Source organism: Myxozyma melibiosi (assembly GCF_037950935.1).
Source record: "Myxozyma melibiosi strain Phaff 52-87 chromosome Unknown BZA70scaffold_1, whole genome shotgun sequence".
Classification (NCBI taxonomy): domain Eukaryota; kingdom Fungi; phylum Ascomycota; class Lipomycetes; order Lipomycetales; family Lipomycetaceae; genus Myxozyma; species Myxozyma melibiosi.
The window spans coordinates 1,720,561-1,736,621 of NW_027042915.1; the positions used below are offsets into that span (position 1 = coordinate 1,720,561).

The following is a 16,061-nucleotide window of genomic DNA, read 5'->3' on the forward strand; positions in this document are numbered from 1 at the left end:
ATGAAGCAGCGAATTTGTAGTCTCTTTTACTTGGCTGCTAATATTATACTGGGCATTCACAAATAAGATAGATAAAGACATAGTCACTCCATTGAGAGTAGCACACCACAAAGCAGCCTTTTCTCATGTAACAAGTCACCAGCTGGAAGGCGACGATGGTCTGGCTTCGATGAGCGCAGTTAGTACTAGAGCGAGCGATGAGAATGCGCGGTGATGACGCAGTGGCATAACTGCAGCAGATTCACGGTGAATATGCACTATACTGATAAGCGGCTATAGTTTAAACTGAAGAGCGACTAGAGTTTAGATCACGGGATTATCTCGAGCCTCACTGGCCAACGCAGGCAGGAACTCAACAAAAGCAGAAAAGTCTAAACCTTAATTCACATTCGCCTTTACGGCCATTTTAGACTACGCCTCACCGTCTGTTTGCTTGTCTTCGCGTCAACCTTCACAGCGGCCCTGGGCTAACAAACTCTTCGACCTCGCCTTCTTCCCGTCGACAACCACCGACAACTGACAGAACTCGTTCTTCTCTTGGCCATCTCGCCGGCGTATACCCTTTGTCTTATTTGCCTTCTCTCAGAAGTGCTCTTAAGAGTCAGGTGTCTTAACTCGTCTGCATGCCTCAGGTCGCCCGTGACAGCCGTGCAAGCACGCCGCCACCGCTGGTTGACTTGTCTCCGACCTCTCCGGCTACCGCGACTTCGACCGCAGTTGCTTCTACCATACTCCCTTCTGCCGACTCTCGACGAATATCGTCGGCTTCCGACGCATCCGCCATCACTCTGCGCACAATGAACAACCTTTTGCCAACAATCACAACCTCCTCCTCGTCATCATCCACCGGCATGAAATCCCGTGCCACGTCCTTCAAGGACTTTGCCGATATCGACGACTACCGTTCATCTGCCGGTGACATCTCTATCAGAATTGGTGATGATGTTAACGAGGATGGCGTCCCGCTAATGAGCAAGATCGACGCCGTCGACGATCAAGAGTCCGACGATGGCTCTGAGCCAACCGGCCCGTCGCGCATCATCCGCCCATTCACAAAGAACGGCAAGAACCCGTCCAACGCGATCTCAAACGCCAAATACAACCCCTTCACCTTCCTGCCTATCATTCTTTACGAGCAGTTCAAGTTCTTCATCAACCTCTATTTCCTTCTCGTCGCTCTCTCGCAGATCGTCCCTGCTCTCCGGATAGGATATCTTTCGTCATACGTTTTACCTCTTGCGTTCGTCCTTTTCGTCACTATGTCCAAAGAAGCGCTTGACGATATCGCTCGTCGCCGCCGTGACGCAGAGTCCAACAAAGAGGCTTACGAAGTTTTGGGGAAAGCTGATATGGTTCGCTCACGCGACCTCAAAGTTGGCGATCTCATCATCATCAACAAAGACCAGCGTGTTCCCGCCGATGTCATTCTTCTGAAGTCTTCTGAGGTGACTGGCGAATCTTTCATTCGTACCGATCAACTTGACGGTGAAACTGATTGGAAGCTACGGTACGTTTATGCTTCTCTCTGTAATCTCTCATGTTCTCATCGCTAACGGACAATTACTTGTCATATAGAATCGCTTGCCCTCTCACTCAGTCTCTTCCCGATGACCTTCTTTCGAATGTCACCATCACTGCTACTCCTCCCACGAAGTCTATTCACCACTTCTTGGGACGCCTCCAGCTCGACTCTGCCAATCTTCCTCTTTCGATCGATAACACCATGTGGGCCAATACTGTCCTAGCGTCTGGTCATGCGATCGGTTGCGTCATCTATACTGGCAGCGAGACGCGACAGGCGATGAACACTTCCAAAGCTCGAGGAAAGACTGGTCTGCTCGAGCTCGAGATTAACAGTCTGTCCAAGATTCTTTGTATCTGCGTATTCTTGCTGTCGCTCTTGCTCGTCGGTCTTTCGGGATTCCACGGACAGTGGTACGTCTCTATCTTCCGCTTCTTGGTTTTGTTTTCCTCGATTATCCCAGTCTCTCTTCGAGTCAATCTTGACCTCGGAAAGTCTGTTTATGCCTACTTGATTGAGCACGACAAAGCTATTCCGGAGACTATCGTTCGCACATCCACCATCCCTGAAGATCTCGGCCGTATTGAATATCTGCTCACTGACAAAACTGGAACTTTGACCCAGAACGACATGGAACTGAAGAAGATCCATGTTGGAACGGTGTCCTATGCTGGCGAAGCTATGGATGAAGTCGCAAACTATGTCAGCGGTGAAGGTCAAAATACCCGTTCTCGCCGTGACATTGGAGTCCGCGTGCGCGATCTTGTTTTTGCGCTCGCAGTCTGTCACAATGTCACGCCTGTTTACGAGGACGGCGAGTCCTCTTACCAGGCTGCGTCTCCTGATGAGATTGCGATCGTCAAGTGGACTGAGTCTGTTGGGTTGGTTCTCGCCAAGCGTGACCGTCAATCGATTGTTTTGTCTTACGCTGGCTCAAAGGCCGAGCAGCATCTCGAGATTCTACAGATCTTCCCGTTCTCGTCCGAGACAAAGCGAATGGGAATCGTTGTTCGCGATGTCGAGAAGGATGAGATTACTTTTTTCGAAAAGGGTGCTGATAGCATTATGGGAAAGATTGTTCAGAAGAACGACTGGCTTGAAGAAGAAACGGGAAACATGGCTCGTGAGGGTCTGCGAACTTTGGTTATCGGACGCAAGAAGCTCACTGCTGAGGCCTACAACTTCTTCTTGGAGAAGTATACCGCCGCCTCGCTCGTTCTGAAGGACCGTGAAGGCGAGATGCAGCGAGTAGTTTCGGAATACCTTGAGAAAGACCTCGACCTCCTAGGTTTGACCGGTGTCGAAGATAAGCTTCAGGAGAATGTCAAGCCCTCGCTTGAGCTCCTCCGCAATGCCGGCATCAAGATTTGGATGTTGACTGGTGACAAGGTTGAGACAGCTCGATGTGTTGCAGTTTCGGCTAAGCTTGTTCCCCGTGGTCAGTATATCCATACGATTGCTGGCATGAACAGGCCCGAGCTAGCTTTTGACCAGTTAGACTATCTACGCACTAAGGGCGATTGCTGCTTGCTGATAGACGGTGAATCTCTGTCCATGTTTTTGAGCAACTACGAGAAGGAGTTTATTGAGGTTGCTGTTACCTTGCCTGCGGTCATTGCCTGCCGATGTTCGCCCACTCAGAAAGCTGAGATTGCAAAGCTTATCAAGACCTTCACCAAGAAGCGTGTGTGCTGCATTGGTGACGGTGGTAACGACGTGAGCATGATCCAGGCTGCTGATGTTGGTGTTGGTATTGTTGGAAAGGAAGGAAAGCAGGCTTCTCTCGCTGCCGATTTCTCCATTCTTCAGTTCTGCTACCTGACCAAGCTTCTGGTTTGGCACGGACGCAACTCTTACAAGCAGTCTGCCAAGCTCGCTCAGTTCATTATTCATCGTGGACTGATCATCTCGGTTGCCCAGGCGGTTTACTCCATGCAATCCGGATTCGAGCCGATTGCTTTGTACCAAGGTTTGCTGCTTGTCGGTTATGCCACTATTTACACCATGATGCCCGTCTTTTCGCTCGTGCTTGACCGCGATGTGGATGAGAATGTTGCGGAGCTGTACCCTGAGCTATACAAAGAACTGACCGAAGGAAAATCACTTTCGTATCTCACCTTCTTCGTTTGGGTTTTGATCTCGGTGTACCAGGGTGCAATCATCCAGGGACTTGCGAGTGTCTTCGTGGGACTCGATTATGAGTCGTTCATGAACATGGTCGCTGTTGGCTTCACGGCTATACTGCTGAATGAGCTTTTGATGGTGGCAATGGAGGTGATTACCTGGAACAAGATTATGATTGCTTGTGAAATTGTCACATTCACAGCCTACGTTGCTTCAATCCCGTTCTTGACGGATTACTATGGTATGCTGATTTCTTTGTCTTACATCTTATTCGGAAACAGACTAACGATCATTCTAGACCTCAACTACTTCCTCACCGGCGACTTTTATTGGCAGACAGCTGCCGCTACCGGTGCTTCGCTTGTTCCAATCTGGTTGGTGAAGGTTATAAAGCGTCGCGTGAGACCTCCAACGTACGCCAAGGTGCGACAGCGGTAGACGTCACGCGCCTGCTCTTACCTGCTGCGGGTATATAACCTGCAGAGGTGCTTTCATTCTTTTTCTTTATTTTGGTTTCGTTTTATCTACCTTTCTATCTTTATCTATCATTCTGTCATCGCATTTTTAGAGAAGCGCGTTCAACTATATAGAAGAGGAGAGGCAACCTGGTGTATAAACTATTTGAGCATTTGGGCTTGAAACGGTTGGTTTTTTATTATTTCACTGTTATGTTGAGGGTTATTGTAACCTTTGTAGGAGGAGAAGGGGGTGAGCTACGCCCATGCTAGAGATGTTGTTCTTTCACTCTTTCTATTTTTACTGCTGTCGGTTAGTTTCATTGTTATAGTGGCTACAGACTCTGCCGTCTTTGCTTCTTCTGGGTTTCATTTTTACTTCACCATCTGTGCACTTTCTCTTTTTACTTTTGTGGTGTATATCTACTTGTTTCTTACTTTCCTTCCTAAGTGCTAGCTCTCCCCCTTCTGTCTATGATTGTTGTTGTGTTTGAATTCTGGTTCTTTTGTTATTTTGTTCATGAAAATCGATTTCGTATGTAATTGAAATTGAAGTTGGCTGAAGTAATGGATATAAAGTCTAAAGTAAAACTATGGTACATGTAGTTAATCCAAAAAATCTACCAAAAAATCACCAAAAAAAAAAAGCCGAGAGAACTGCTCAGAGAGAAGAGGCAGTGAGCGGTGTAGATCGCCTGGTGATCTTCACTTTATAGCCGCGTTCGGGCTTGAAGACGCCGCCGCCGTATCTGTCGCCGATCTTTGGTTTTGGCATTTCCTCTTGTGGCACGATGTCGTAGAACCAGAGCATGTAGGTTAGCTGTGCGACTGCCTCGATATGAGCCAAAAATCTTCCCGGGCACTAAGGAGTTGAAAATTCGAGAGTTAGCTGGAAGGCTTCGTGAATAAGAATGGGGAAAGAGAGAGAGGAGCGTACGATATGGGAGCCGCCGCCCCAAGGGGAGAAGGCGCGCCATTCGGGGTGGGTGATGTTGTGTTCTCTGTCGTCGACGAGGAAGCGGTCTGGTTTGAAAGTCATAGGGTCCGGGTAGAGCGTCTTGTCCCAATTGACGAGGTTGTAGAACATGAGCAAGTTGGAGCCTTTTTTGATTCTGTACTCTTTTGTGGTGGTTGGCGGTGAAGAAGAGTCTTTGAGATCAAGAGTATCAGTGGTGACTTTGAGAGTCGTGTCGTCGAGGGCTACTCTCCCTGACGCCAGATTGACGTTCAGTCTGAGCATTTCCTTGAAGCAAGCCTCGAGGGTCTGGTTGGCCATCAACGAGTCCCAATCAAAGTCGCCGGTAGCAGGCACGTATGCATCGGCGATAATGCGCTCAACCTGCGCCTTGAGAGGCGGGTTGCGGATGACTTCGGCCAGGAGCCAGAACGCACCTGGGACAGAGTTTGATTTAGCGGCGACGAGGATCGAGCAGAAGTAGCCGGAGAGGTCTTCGTACGAGTCGTAGCCTGCTTCGACGAAGGTGTCGTACATCTTGCGCACGAACGGGGCCGACGTGCGCACGCGCTCGGTGTCGAGGAAGTACTTGCCCAATTCGTCGAGGACCTTCTGACGCCCATTGTAACCTTTCATGTTGAATACTCGTGGGTACATCTTCAGGAACTTTGGGATGTTGTCTTCGAAGTCCATGAAGGGTTCGTAGATTGCCTGCACGGGGAAGGACTCGCCAAACAGGCCGACGGTGGAGGCGTAGAACATATTGTACCGGCAGTAATCGTAGAGGTCAACGACCTCGCCCGAGTGTCGCGCCAGTTCAGAGCTGTCGTCAACGAGCTTGAGATACTCCTCCCGGATCTTATCCGCGGTCTCGTTCATGTCGGGCTTGTATGTCATGACGCTGATCAGCCGTTTTGCGACCCGCTGTAGGAACTCAAAGTCGTTCACCACGCGTGGGGAGTACTTAAACACATTCGCGTCAAGGAACTTGACGAAATGCATTAGTGAAAGCGAGCGGTTTGCCCACATTGCGCGGTTGCCGACGATAGGGTCAGACACGATCGTCATGCGCTGGCCCGCAAGGTAGACGTCGAAGATCCATCCTTTGCTCTGTCGCGCTGCGTGCAGGAGTTTTTGCGGACCGCTCACAAAGTCAAGCGCAACACCGAGGACTGGAACTTTGCCCTTGACGAGCGGAATGCCGCCTTCGGATGAGAGCAGGAGGAAATGGTAGACGACCGCGCCGGCGAGGATCACGCAGATACTGCTCACCAAGAGCTCGAAGTTTGGCATTTTTCTGTGCAAATTTGTATATTTTGTTTCAATCGCCCTCTCTGTATTTGAATGTCTCGTTATTTATTCATATAACCATCTGTTGAGGAAGCTGTCGTCGCTGCAGAGATATCGTTAATGTAGATCAATTATTAGAAATTGCTGAAATTCCAGTAAGCTAGCGCTATCGTTATCTGAGCTCGGAGTTTATTTTCGTTAAAGTGGCTATGAGCAGCGTACCGGGATTTCCTCAATTTATTTGCAGAGTTTATTATACAAATACGCATCACTTTATGGAGTTGGAGTATTTAAAATGAGCTATAACAACTGATACCCAGGAGCTTTTCTGTTGTCTTTTATGTATTTTCACGCGTAGACACTCCATGGTAACAAATCGACCAGCAAAGCAGAATTATAGAATACGAGCTCTACGATCTGAAATTCGACCACCCGGAAGCCTGACTTCAATGTGACAACTTGTAGAGAATGTACATAATGTCTAACGAATGCAATTCAGCAATTCTCATAGATTTCATCGCAGCACAAAGCAAACAGCAACAGCTTAGCAACAAGGCCTTGCTGCTGGATTCTGTAAGACCGCTTGCTGTTGCTCACGTGATCTAAATCACCTTGTGTTCTGTGCCTTGTTCGACTCTCGATCTGCCTCGGATCCTACCAGGCCCGGCTCCTTGTTCCTACAAGGACGCAACTCACTAGACTGACCTGATGTTCGAACAAGGCACAATGGCCAGCTATAAAAGGCTGTCCTCTCGCCCCTCTCTCCTTTCCCTTTTCTCTTTCCTCACCTCTCACCACTTCAACCCTTCAGCAACTATCCTTCCCCGTGTCCCTATCCCAAACAATGGTTTTCGGCCAGAAGAAAACACGTTCTTCTCGTGCATCGCAGCATGCTGCTGCGAACCCCAAACACGATAGCCGCCCCCACCCGTCACACACGCCCTCGCACTCCTCATCGCAAAGCAACTCGATGGCCGAGAGAGGCTCCGGCCGTCATCTGCCGCGCGACCGCGACCAACACCACGACATCGACTCACGATGGAAAGAGCACATGAACGATTATATCGACGGGGTGCTCCTTTCCTCCCGCCTTACCGACGCTCAGAAATTTGACGCGCTCAAACTTGCGTACGACATCTTCGCCTCTCGTATCGACAAAGGGCAACAATAAGGACCAGCTAGGCAACAGATCAACCGCCAGGATCGAGTCCGGGTTTCTGTTTTTAACTGCCTATGATCGTGCTTCTATGAAGATTTTCAATCGCTGGTTATCAAGGCTTCGCTGTTTAGCAGCCAACGTATGTATACGCTCTTATCCCTTGTTCGTTCTCTCGAGCCTTGCTGACTTTCCCTTGTTAGTATAGCCGTCCCCCCCCCGCAGCATATCCCTTCCTGGAACGAACCAGAAGAGTCCTATACTTCGACTACTGCTCAGGCTAATACCCCAACATCTCATGAGAGAAGTGGTCTACCTCTACTGTATTCCTGTCTTACCACTGTACAGAATACCCTTGCTGAAGTCTTCTCATCGAACTACATGCTGGTATCTGCCTCAAGAAGTAACCTACCTGTCTGTCTGCAACCCCTCTTCCCTGCAGTACGGTCGTCATCGGACGTTAAAACCTTTGACCTCTGCAATGTACCTGCTCGGAACACCTTTTCTCTTTTTCTGTGAAATAGGGTTATCTTATATCCCGCCAAAATCCAAAAAAAAGTACCAAATCGCACAGAGCCGGAGGCGAATCACTCACCGGGCACTGCTGCTTGATTCATCGCGTGTGTTTATACGCTTCTTTTGTTTCGTGAAGTCGTTGTCGAAACTTCTTTAATTCTTTTAAGTCTTTCAATTTCGTTTTTGTTCTTATTTCGTTTTTTGTTTTCCAATACAATCTCTGGGTGTCGCTGGGGATCATCTATTTTTTATCATTTGATTGCTAGTGGCACCTATCTCAACACCATAATCATACTGTAAATATAACACGTAGAGTACTGCAGAATGAGTGCTGCATATTCATACTGAGTTTACGTGCACTTTCTCGTGATCCTGCCGTCAGTCTAATAACTGTACGACAATAGCACAATGACTGCACGACGCTTGAACGATGCTTGAACGACAGCGAGGGAAGTTGAGGCGTCGGGTTTCTCGCTTCGCGTCTTTGTACTTTTCCCGTTTCATCCTATACGATTATCATAAACTAGCAATGATATTTATTCACACGTAATCGTTTCATTGAAATCTATAATGCCTTTTCCACAAAACGTCATCAAATAATCAAAAACCAAAAAGAAGACATGTACGATAGTCGCGCTAAGGAGTTTGGAGTTCCAAAAGATGTATCAAAAATGATCACTTATACAGTGCACAGAGAAAAAAGAAAGATGAAGTAATGTCACAACTCCTGCCCAAAAAAATATAAACAGTGAAACGGAAAAGAAAGAAATTTCTATGGCTTGCTCATCGGGTCGTCAAGAAATCATAAGGATGGCATTCTTCCCAGGCCTCTGCCTGGCTGAGTGTTGACTCGCTAGGCCATCTTGTGACCTTGCCGCGGACTTGAGCACCGCCGACGGCGCGGAAGAGGTAGTAGAGCAACATGTCGCTGTAGACGGTACTCTGGGCGCTTACATTGACGTGCATGTCATCTCTGTAGATCTCCGGGAAACCAGGGACGGTGTGACTCCATTCGAAAACTTCGTTGCCGAGATTGTAGGCGACGAAGCGAGCCATGCGGTCGATTTCGTAGAGTGAGATGTCGGATTTGCCCTGATCGCGGTGCGGGATGACGGAGCGCATCATCATTGGCACATCGGGCGAGAAGAACTTGCGCAGGTATTCGATAAACTGCACTTGTCGGTTCATGAAAAACTTGAGCTCGCTCCAGGTCGTCTGCCGGCGGAGATAGGTGTTTGGAGTTTCGATACCTTCCTTGTACTCGTCGCTCTTGGCGTAGCCACGGACGTCCCAGAGGTTAGATTGGTAGAGGATGAGGTCGGGAGTTTTACCGTTCATGCCGTTGACGTCTTTGATATAGCGCGAGTAGACGTTTTCGATGCGGTCCTCGAACGAGACGCGCTTCATCTGGTCCATGGCCCACCAACCAGGCCGGTTTGAAAACATGGAGGAGATATGCCAGTGGTAGATTGTAAAGTTGAGACTCGGGATCGTGCACCAGGCGGTCGTGTGCTTGCCGTCGGGACCAATGACGAACTTGTGGTCGAGAGCCGTGCAAAAATGCTGCGCCATAAACCGGTCGATCGAGTCGGCAGCCATGAGAATGCGTCGGTTGCGGATCCAGGAAAGTTGACGCTCGAGGGTCTTTGCGCGCGCGTTCTTGCGCCCGACTTTGATGTAAAAGAGATGCTCTTTCAGCATCGAGATCCAGTTGATGGGAGCTGTTCCCATGACGGCATCTTCGACCGGCTTGTCGTCAAACAGGTGCACGGCGTGTTCTCTATCGACGGCGTCCTGGACCTGCGGTAGCTCGAGGATCTCGTCATAGTAGGGAACGTATCGAGCCTCCAAGAGAGCTGACTGTTCTTTCGGGATTTGCAGGTAGCCCGGTCTCCGGAACGGATCGTCACACTGCTTGGGCATGTAGGTTTTGGACTTCAGCCTGGCCTTTGCGATCGCGGCAGGGGAGACATCCTCTTCGTCATCGGCATCGGCGGCCGCAGATGGAGTGACGATGGCGGTGGTTACGACGGTGGCAGTCGATACTTGCACAACGGTCGCGAGAACAGTCTCAGTAATCGCTTCGGGAATGACTGTGACTGTGACTGGCAGCACGGGTTGCTTGACTTCAGGATTAGATCTGGCAAGGCAAGAGAGGGGTCAGCGAGTGAGAAAGTCAAAGTGAGAGGACGAATGAGCAGTTTAGGGGGGAGCGTACAATCTGATGAGGTCATCTGTGGGCAGACCGTCCGGGGTTCCGAGGACGGAGTAGATGAGCGCGAGGAGGAAGAGAACGTTGACGGCCAAGGCCATCGCCACGAACGAACCTTGGACGATCATTTCCGGGGAAGGATAGAGAGAACGCGAGAATGACCAAAAAAAGAGCAAGAACAAGAACAAACAAGTAGACAAACGAATATAACGAAAAGAATAAAAGCCAAAAAAGACAGCAAGAAGAGAGAAAGGAAAGGAAGAGAACGTGGCAAGTACAGTTTCGATTGACGACACGACACAGCAGCGGGTGTGTTCACGGTGATGCTGCTGCGGCTCAGATGCACACAGACTATCGTCGGGATGGCGGCGAATCTGCGGTTTTTGTTTAGGTTACTGGGCGCTCGTCCATGTGGCTTCGGATTTCTTTTGCATCCTCGTTATTTGTCGGTATTCTACGAGGATATCGATATCGATGTCATATTTGCCCGCTGATCACCGCTCGTTCACTGCGTGGGTTCCTCAAATAGCGAGGACGACGCGATGACGATGTGCAGCAAAAGGTTTTAACCTTCTGCACACAGATGTTACTGCAAATGAATATGGTATCATACTTATTAAATTACTTATTAATATTATTATAAATAATGTAAATATTAAAGGAAAATAATATTGACCTTTTGATCCTCCTATTTGTCCATATACCATTTCTTGTATTGTTGTATATAGTTGGCGCCACTGCATCTGCGAACCAGACTTTGGTTCAGACGGGATGGAAAGCTGATATTTGACTGTGATGTGTGACGACGAGTTTTGGAAGTAAATCTTTTGGATAGAGGCTGTAATAGACAGACCAGGCTTACGCGGGCTGTATAATCTGTTTATGTTAAAGCCACATTCGGAGGAACGAGGCACGGTTGTAGAAGGCCCCGCCAATCTCTGACTCTTTTTTCGTCTTTGCAGTAGTATCTATCTTGAGAATACAGGGATGGCAAAGCAATGAATAAACACAAGAAACCAAACAGGAAATAGGCCGCAGATCTTGACGGGTCTGCGAAAATTCTACCTGAAACGCGTCGGCCACGCGAAACATCCCAAACTTAAACAGCCCCGATCAGGAAACCCTGGACCCTTTGTCAACAAAGATCTACGCGACAAACTACAAAAGCACGAAATAGAGGTATAAAGAAATAATTAGCGGTATATAAAAGTACAAAAATAAAGTAAAATCCGAGAATAGTCCATCCAAAGCATCGTCTATTGCCCAATCTTACAAGCTCATCATACAGCATTTCCATCAAGCCAAAAAGCACGCCGTTTAGATAAAATCATAAACCCAAAAATCCCAAGAGAAAACCCTAGCGGGCTATCGAGGCGCTTAGATGAGGTAGGCGACAAGACCGAGGAAACCGGCCATGGCGGCAGCGGCAACACCAGTCTGCTGGTTGGCACCACCGGTGAAGGTGGAGACAGCAGGGGTCGAGGAGTTGACGACGGCGATGGAGGTGTTGGAGTAGGGGATCCTGTAGGGGGTAAGGTTAGACAGACGCGTCTCGTGAGAATGATAGATGCAAACAGAGGGACTTACGCGGACGAGGCAGTCGACGAAGCCGGGCAGTTGGTGACGGTCGGACCGCACGAGGTGATGGTCTCGAGGGTGGTGACGGTCACGTAGGCGCGCTCATCAAGAGCAGCGGAGACGATGGCAGCGAAGGCCAAGACGACGATGGTGAAAAGGGCAGCGGCGAACTTCATTGTGATTGATTAAGAGTTGGTTGGGGTTGGTTGCTAAAAGGCAAGTAAAGAGCGACTTGGTTGAGTAGTAGAGAAGAGCGGATGAGGATGAGAAGAAAAGCAGGATGGACGGGGACCGGCGGCCGGTCTTATAGGCCTCTGGTCTCGAGGAGGACGAGCACGCGTACGAGGGAAAACAAAAGGGTTAGGTGACATATTAAAGTTAGAGTTTTCTATTGAGTCCGGAGCATGCGCGCCGCATTGCGCTATTCCGGATTGGGACGGGGGACATTCTGGCAGCAGGCGAGCGGCCGCGTGGCTGCCGGGTGGTGAAGGCCGTGTGGGTGTGATTTCTGGTGTGTTGTCGTCATGAATGTCATGAGTAGTAGTTGCTGTAGATGCTGTGAATTTGCTGCTTCTACATATACAATAACACGATACAAAAACACACAGAACAAGATCGAGTACACAACAGCGATAGGAAATTAGGGCAGGGAAAGGAGGGATCCACAGCACGGGCCCGAATAAGGGCGTTGTCAGGAATGCAAATCTCCTTTGAACGCGACCCAGATCGGTTTCCTATCTTCATACCTGTGACTTGCTGCCTGTAGTGCGCCCTGCAGCCTGCGCTTCATGCCCTCTGTCGGCAGGTGCATTAACAAGGGGTGGAGGTCTGGTGAAGGGGTAGTTGTCTGATTGTCTTTGTTGGACGCGTTCAGTTCGAGTTCGCGTTCAGCAATTATTGTCGTTGTCGTTGTTGTGGTTACTGTTGTTGATGTTGTTTTGTTTATCTTTTGCGTTGTTTGTTTTGATTTCTTTCCCGCTACCGATTTTGTTACCCCACCGCCCTCCGCCCGCCTCTCCTAACGGCAATAAGCCTGGCTGAGTAATTAAAAGTCATGCAATTCTTCAAAAAAGATAATCCACCTTGGCCAGATACGGAATCTCAGACTTGGTGGCGTATCTGGACCCCGGTCTACTGGAATGCCTTCATCCGCCGACGTGCATATTGGGAAATCCCAGCAGAAGAAGCAATTCCTCTTTCAATCATTTAGGCGAGCACCGCAAATCTCGGATAAGCTTCGTTCTTCCTCCTGCTTTGGCTGCTCTTGACCGAAAACGAATGCCGCTCTTCACCATTTCTGGTGATGTGAATTATGTGTAAATTCTGTACGCACTCTCGGCTGATCCTCTCGAATATGTTCCATCAGCGGAGAGCAGAGAAATGTAGCCATTCACCATTCCATGGACCAGCCGTTCTGGTCTGCTGTAGTAGTGACCTTGACTAAGCTCTAGTACCACTGCTCTGTTCAGCTCCTCCGCCTGTTCTTCCCTAGCGAGCATCACCTCAACCACTCTACTATTCTTCGGTTTATACAATAACGCAATTTCAAGCTCATAGCCAATATACACCTATACAAGCTTATTCTCGGGTCATTTTTCCGTTTAATAATCACATCAACCATCCCGTAATACAAGCAGACATTCCCGCCCGCCATCTCCCTGCCTATCCCCTTCCTCCCCCTGCTCTTCCAGCACCATTCACGGGGCCGGGCGCGCCTGCAGAAATCCCGCAGAGACGTTTTTTTCCCTTTTTTTTTTTCCCTCCCTTCTTCTTCTGTCTATCAATTCTTTTTTTAGCAGCCACGCGAGGAGCCACAGACAGCGTGATGGCCGGTGGACTGAAAAAAGTAGGTATGAATGGAGGAATGCGACCTCGGCTTTTTCCACGCGCGCAAGCTAATCCTGGACGCGTCTTTCCACCTCCACGCGTCTTTTAAGATTTTCTCTCTGCTCACTTTTCTGGTCTTTGCCATTGTTCTCGTCATAATTTCTGCTCTCGCTAATACCCGGCCAAGAGTGACACTATTATTAATTATAACATAAACCATCGTCGTCAATAGTAGGAGCAATAATGAATGCTGTAGTTATGCAGAGCAAGAAGTCCTTTACTACTCTCACAACTCCGCCAGTTCAAACCGCGTTCTCTTATCTTTCATCTCTATCAGCTACCAGCACGCGTCGCAGCTGCCGCTTCAGGTAAGACGCGAACGGCCGGATTGCAGGCTAAGTGCCACCAAGCCATAGGATTCCTCTCGCTAGCCCGTCGCGTTATTTCATACCTGTCGAGGCCCGCGCTGCACGCGCCAGCACCAAATCGTAAACCCAGCCATGCCCGGGGTTGGGGCTATGTTCACGTGACTTTTGAGCAGACTCTTAGGGCTCAACCCTACATCGAGCGACCGTGACCGTCTTTTTGCTCCCAGCGGCCCATCTCTGCGCCCACACAGTCCACTCTAATGCTGGTACGGTCCTGTTTGTATGGCAGCCCCATACTAAATCGGCCGTACCCGCTGACTCTGCGCAGGGCCACCGCTCTCACAGATATAGCAAATCCAGAACCCTAGTCCACCCTCACACCGCACTCAGCTGTCTCACGCACCAATCTTTTCTGTTTGTTCCTTTCTACGTAGCAACACTCAGCAGCCCGCCTTCTTCGCCCCTTTCATCTATCTTTTGTTCGTCGTTCGGTCTATTCTTCAGTGAGTCGTCACTCTTTTCTATTTAGTGTTTCTCTCGTCGTTGGATCTGGTGTGGGAGCGCTGCAGCGTGATTCGGACTTGTGCTTGAAGTCAGCAGCAAAGAAAAGAAGAGGTGGATTGGATACCCAGCGCTCCGGCCTCTCTGCTGAGCGGGTTCTCGAGGTTGCGATTGCTATGAAGGGATTTTCCACGCACAGAAACGACGGAGAAATGATAGAGAAAACAAAAAACTTGCTGCGTGATTCTGAGGCTAACGATCTCTTCTTTCACCGATTGCTTAGGTCCGAACTATTTAGCAGACAAGAACCCAACCAAACTTATATCAAACATGGCCACTGAGATTTCCAGCAAGAGAAAGCAGGTCGCTGACGGTGTTTTCTTCGCCGAGCTCAACGAGTTCTTCACCCGCGAGCTTTCCGAGGAGGGATACTCCGGTGTCGAGGTCCGCTCTGCCCCCACCAAGACCGAGATTGGTATGTGCCTCTATTGTCTTTTGTCATCGGCGTTTACGTGTTGGTGATTGTGTGAAGTAGAAAGAGAGGAGAGAATGAAGCAACTAGAAGCAAAGAATGCTAACACGTCTGCAGTCATCCGTGCTACTCACACCCAGGACGTCCTCGGACCCCACGGACGTCGTGTCCGTGAGCTCACCTCGCTCATCCAGAAGCGTTTCAAGATCCGTGAGGGCGGTGTTGTCATCTATGCCGAGAAGGTCCAGCAGCGTGGTCTGTCGGCTATTGCCCAGGCTGAGTCTCTCAAGTTCAAGCTCCTCAACGGTCTTGCCGTCCGTCGGGCGTGCTACGGTGTCCTCCGATACATCATGGAGTCTGGCGCCAAGGGTGCTGAGGTTGTCGTCTCCGGCAAGCTGAGAGCCGCCCGTGCCAAGAGCATGAAGTTCACCGACGGATTCATGATCCATTCCGGTCAGCCCGCTCGTGACTTCATCGACACCGCCACCCGTCACGTTCTCCTCCGCCAGGGTGTCTTGGGTGTCAAGGTCAAGATCATGCTTGGCTCCGACCCCGAGGGCAAGCTCGGACCCAGCAAGACCCTTCCCGACGCCGTCACCATCATCGAGCCCAAGGACGACAGCTCTGCTCCTCTCGAGCCCCACAGCATCAACTACATTGCTAAGGCCGCCAAGGAGGAGGCTGAGGTTGCTGCTGTTCCTGAGGCCGAGGTCCAGCCTACTGCCGAGTAAGGATAAAAAATAAAGGAAATTAAAAAAGAAAAAAACTACTCATCAGTCGAGCGCGGAGCGGGTGAGGACATGACAAAAGGGACGAAACAGAAGATGGATGGGTAAAATACTGTTTTTTGTTGTTTTGTTAAGATCTTAATCTAGGATATATAATAAAATCTCTGGTTTTATTTGTAATGTTTTGTATTCCATCAATTTATCTATTGTTAATTTATACTGAGTAGATATAGAACTAGACTATCATATAGTAGTAGACTATCTGTAGGGTTTACCGCTTGCTTCTGTAGGGCGTTGTCAAGCACACTGTTGAGAGTAAGACGATTGCATACGAACGAAAGAAATACTACGCAAGCT

At 49.3% G+C, this 16,061-nt stretch overlaps 7 protein-coding genes across 7 annotated transcripts; 4 read left to right on the forward strand and 3 right to left on the reverse strand.

Moving 5' to 3' along the window:
• Positions 1-968: 968 nt before the first annotated feature.
• BZA70DRAFT_233712 (uncharacterized protein) lies at positions 969-4,084 on the forward strand (the record flags this gene model as incomplete). The annotated part of the gene is made up of 3 exons (XM_064910271.1): positions 969-1,507; positions 1,576-3,887; positions 3,945-4,084. The coding sequence occupies 3 exons, from the start codon at positions 969-971 to the stop codon at positions 4,082-4,084; spliced, it is 2,991 nt and encodes a 996-aa protein (XP_064770759.1).
• A 611-nt stretch (positions 4,085-4,695) lies between these two features.
• BZA70DRAFT_272071 (cytochrome P450) lies at positions 4,696-6,495 on the reverse strand. The gene is made up of 2 exons (XM_064911586.1): positions 5,039-6,495; positions 4,696-4,963 (listed from the first exon to the last, which is right to left on the reverse strand). Exons 1-2 carry the CDS (start codon positions 6,347-6,349, stop codon positions 4,763-4,765), a joined length of 1,512 nt encoding a protein of 503 aa, XP_064770760.1. The 5' UTR covers positions 6,350-6,495; the 3' UTR covers positions 4,696-4,762.
• Positions 6,496-7,190: 695 nt separating this feature from the next.
• On the forward strand, positions 7,191-7,517 carry BZA70DRAFT_287072 (uncharacterized protein; the record flags this gene model as incomplete). Its single annotated transcript, XM_064913922.1, has 1 exon — positions 7,191-7,517. The coding sequence occupies one exon, from the start codon at positions 7,191-7,193 to the stop codon at positions 7,515-7,517; it is 327 nt and encodes a 108-aa protein (XP_064770761.1).
• BZA70DRAFT_23298 (uncharacterized protein) lies at positions 7,430-8,307 on the forward strand. The gene is made up of 2 exons (XM_064910248.1): positions 7,430-7,644; positions 7,711-8,307. The coding sequence occupies exons 1-2, from the start codon at positions 7,594-7,596 to the stop codon at positions 8,173-8,175; spliced, it is 516 nt and encodes a 171-aa protein (XP_064770762.1). The 5' UTR covers positions 7,430-7,593; the 3' UTR covers positions 8,176-8,307.
• A 103-nt stretch (positions 8,308-8,410) lies between these two features.
• BZA70DRAFT_293054 (uncharacterized protein) lies at positions 8,411-10,835 on the reverse strand. Its single transcript, XM_064914399.1, has 2 exons — positions 10,237-10,835; positions 8,411-10,158 (listed from the first exon to the last, which is right to left on the reverse strand). The coding sequence occupies exons 1-2, from the start codon at positions 10,356-10,358 to the stop codon at positions 8,802-8,804; spliced, it is 1,479 nt and encodes a 492-aa protein (XP_064770763.1). The 5' UTR covers positions 10,359-10,835; the 3' UTR covers positions 8,411-8,801.
• Positions 10,836-11,603: 768 nt separating this feature from the next.
• On the reverse strand, positions 11,604-12,175 carry BZA70DRAFT_272079 (uncharacterized protein). The gene is made up of 2 exons (XM_064911587.1): positions 11,818-12,175; positions 11,604-11,752 (listed from the first exon to the last, which is right to left on the reverse strand). The coding sequence occupies exons 1-2, from the start codon at positions 11,982-11,984 to the stop codon at positions 11,608-11,610; spliced, it is 312 nt and encodes a 103-aa protein (XP_064770764.1). The 5' UTR covers positions 11,985-12,175; the 3' UTR covers positions 11,604-11,607.
• Positions 12,176-14,834: 2,659 nt separating this feature from the next.
• On the forward strand, positions 14,835-15,707 carry BZA70DRAFT_233771 (putative 40S ribosomal protein S3; the record flags this gene model as incomplete). Its single annotated transcript, XM_064910273.1, has 2 exons — positions 14,835-14,979; positions 15,094-15,707. 2 exons carry the CDS (start codon positions 14,835-14,837, stop codon positions 15,705-15,707), a joined length of 759 nt encoding a protein of 252 aa, XP_064770765.1.
• Between the last annotated feature and the right edge of the window lie 354 nt (positions 15,708-16,061).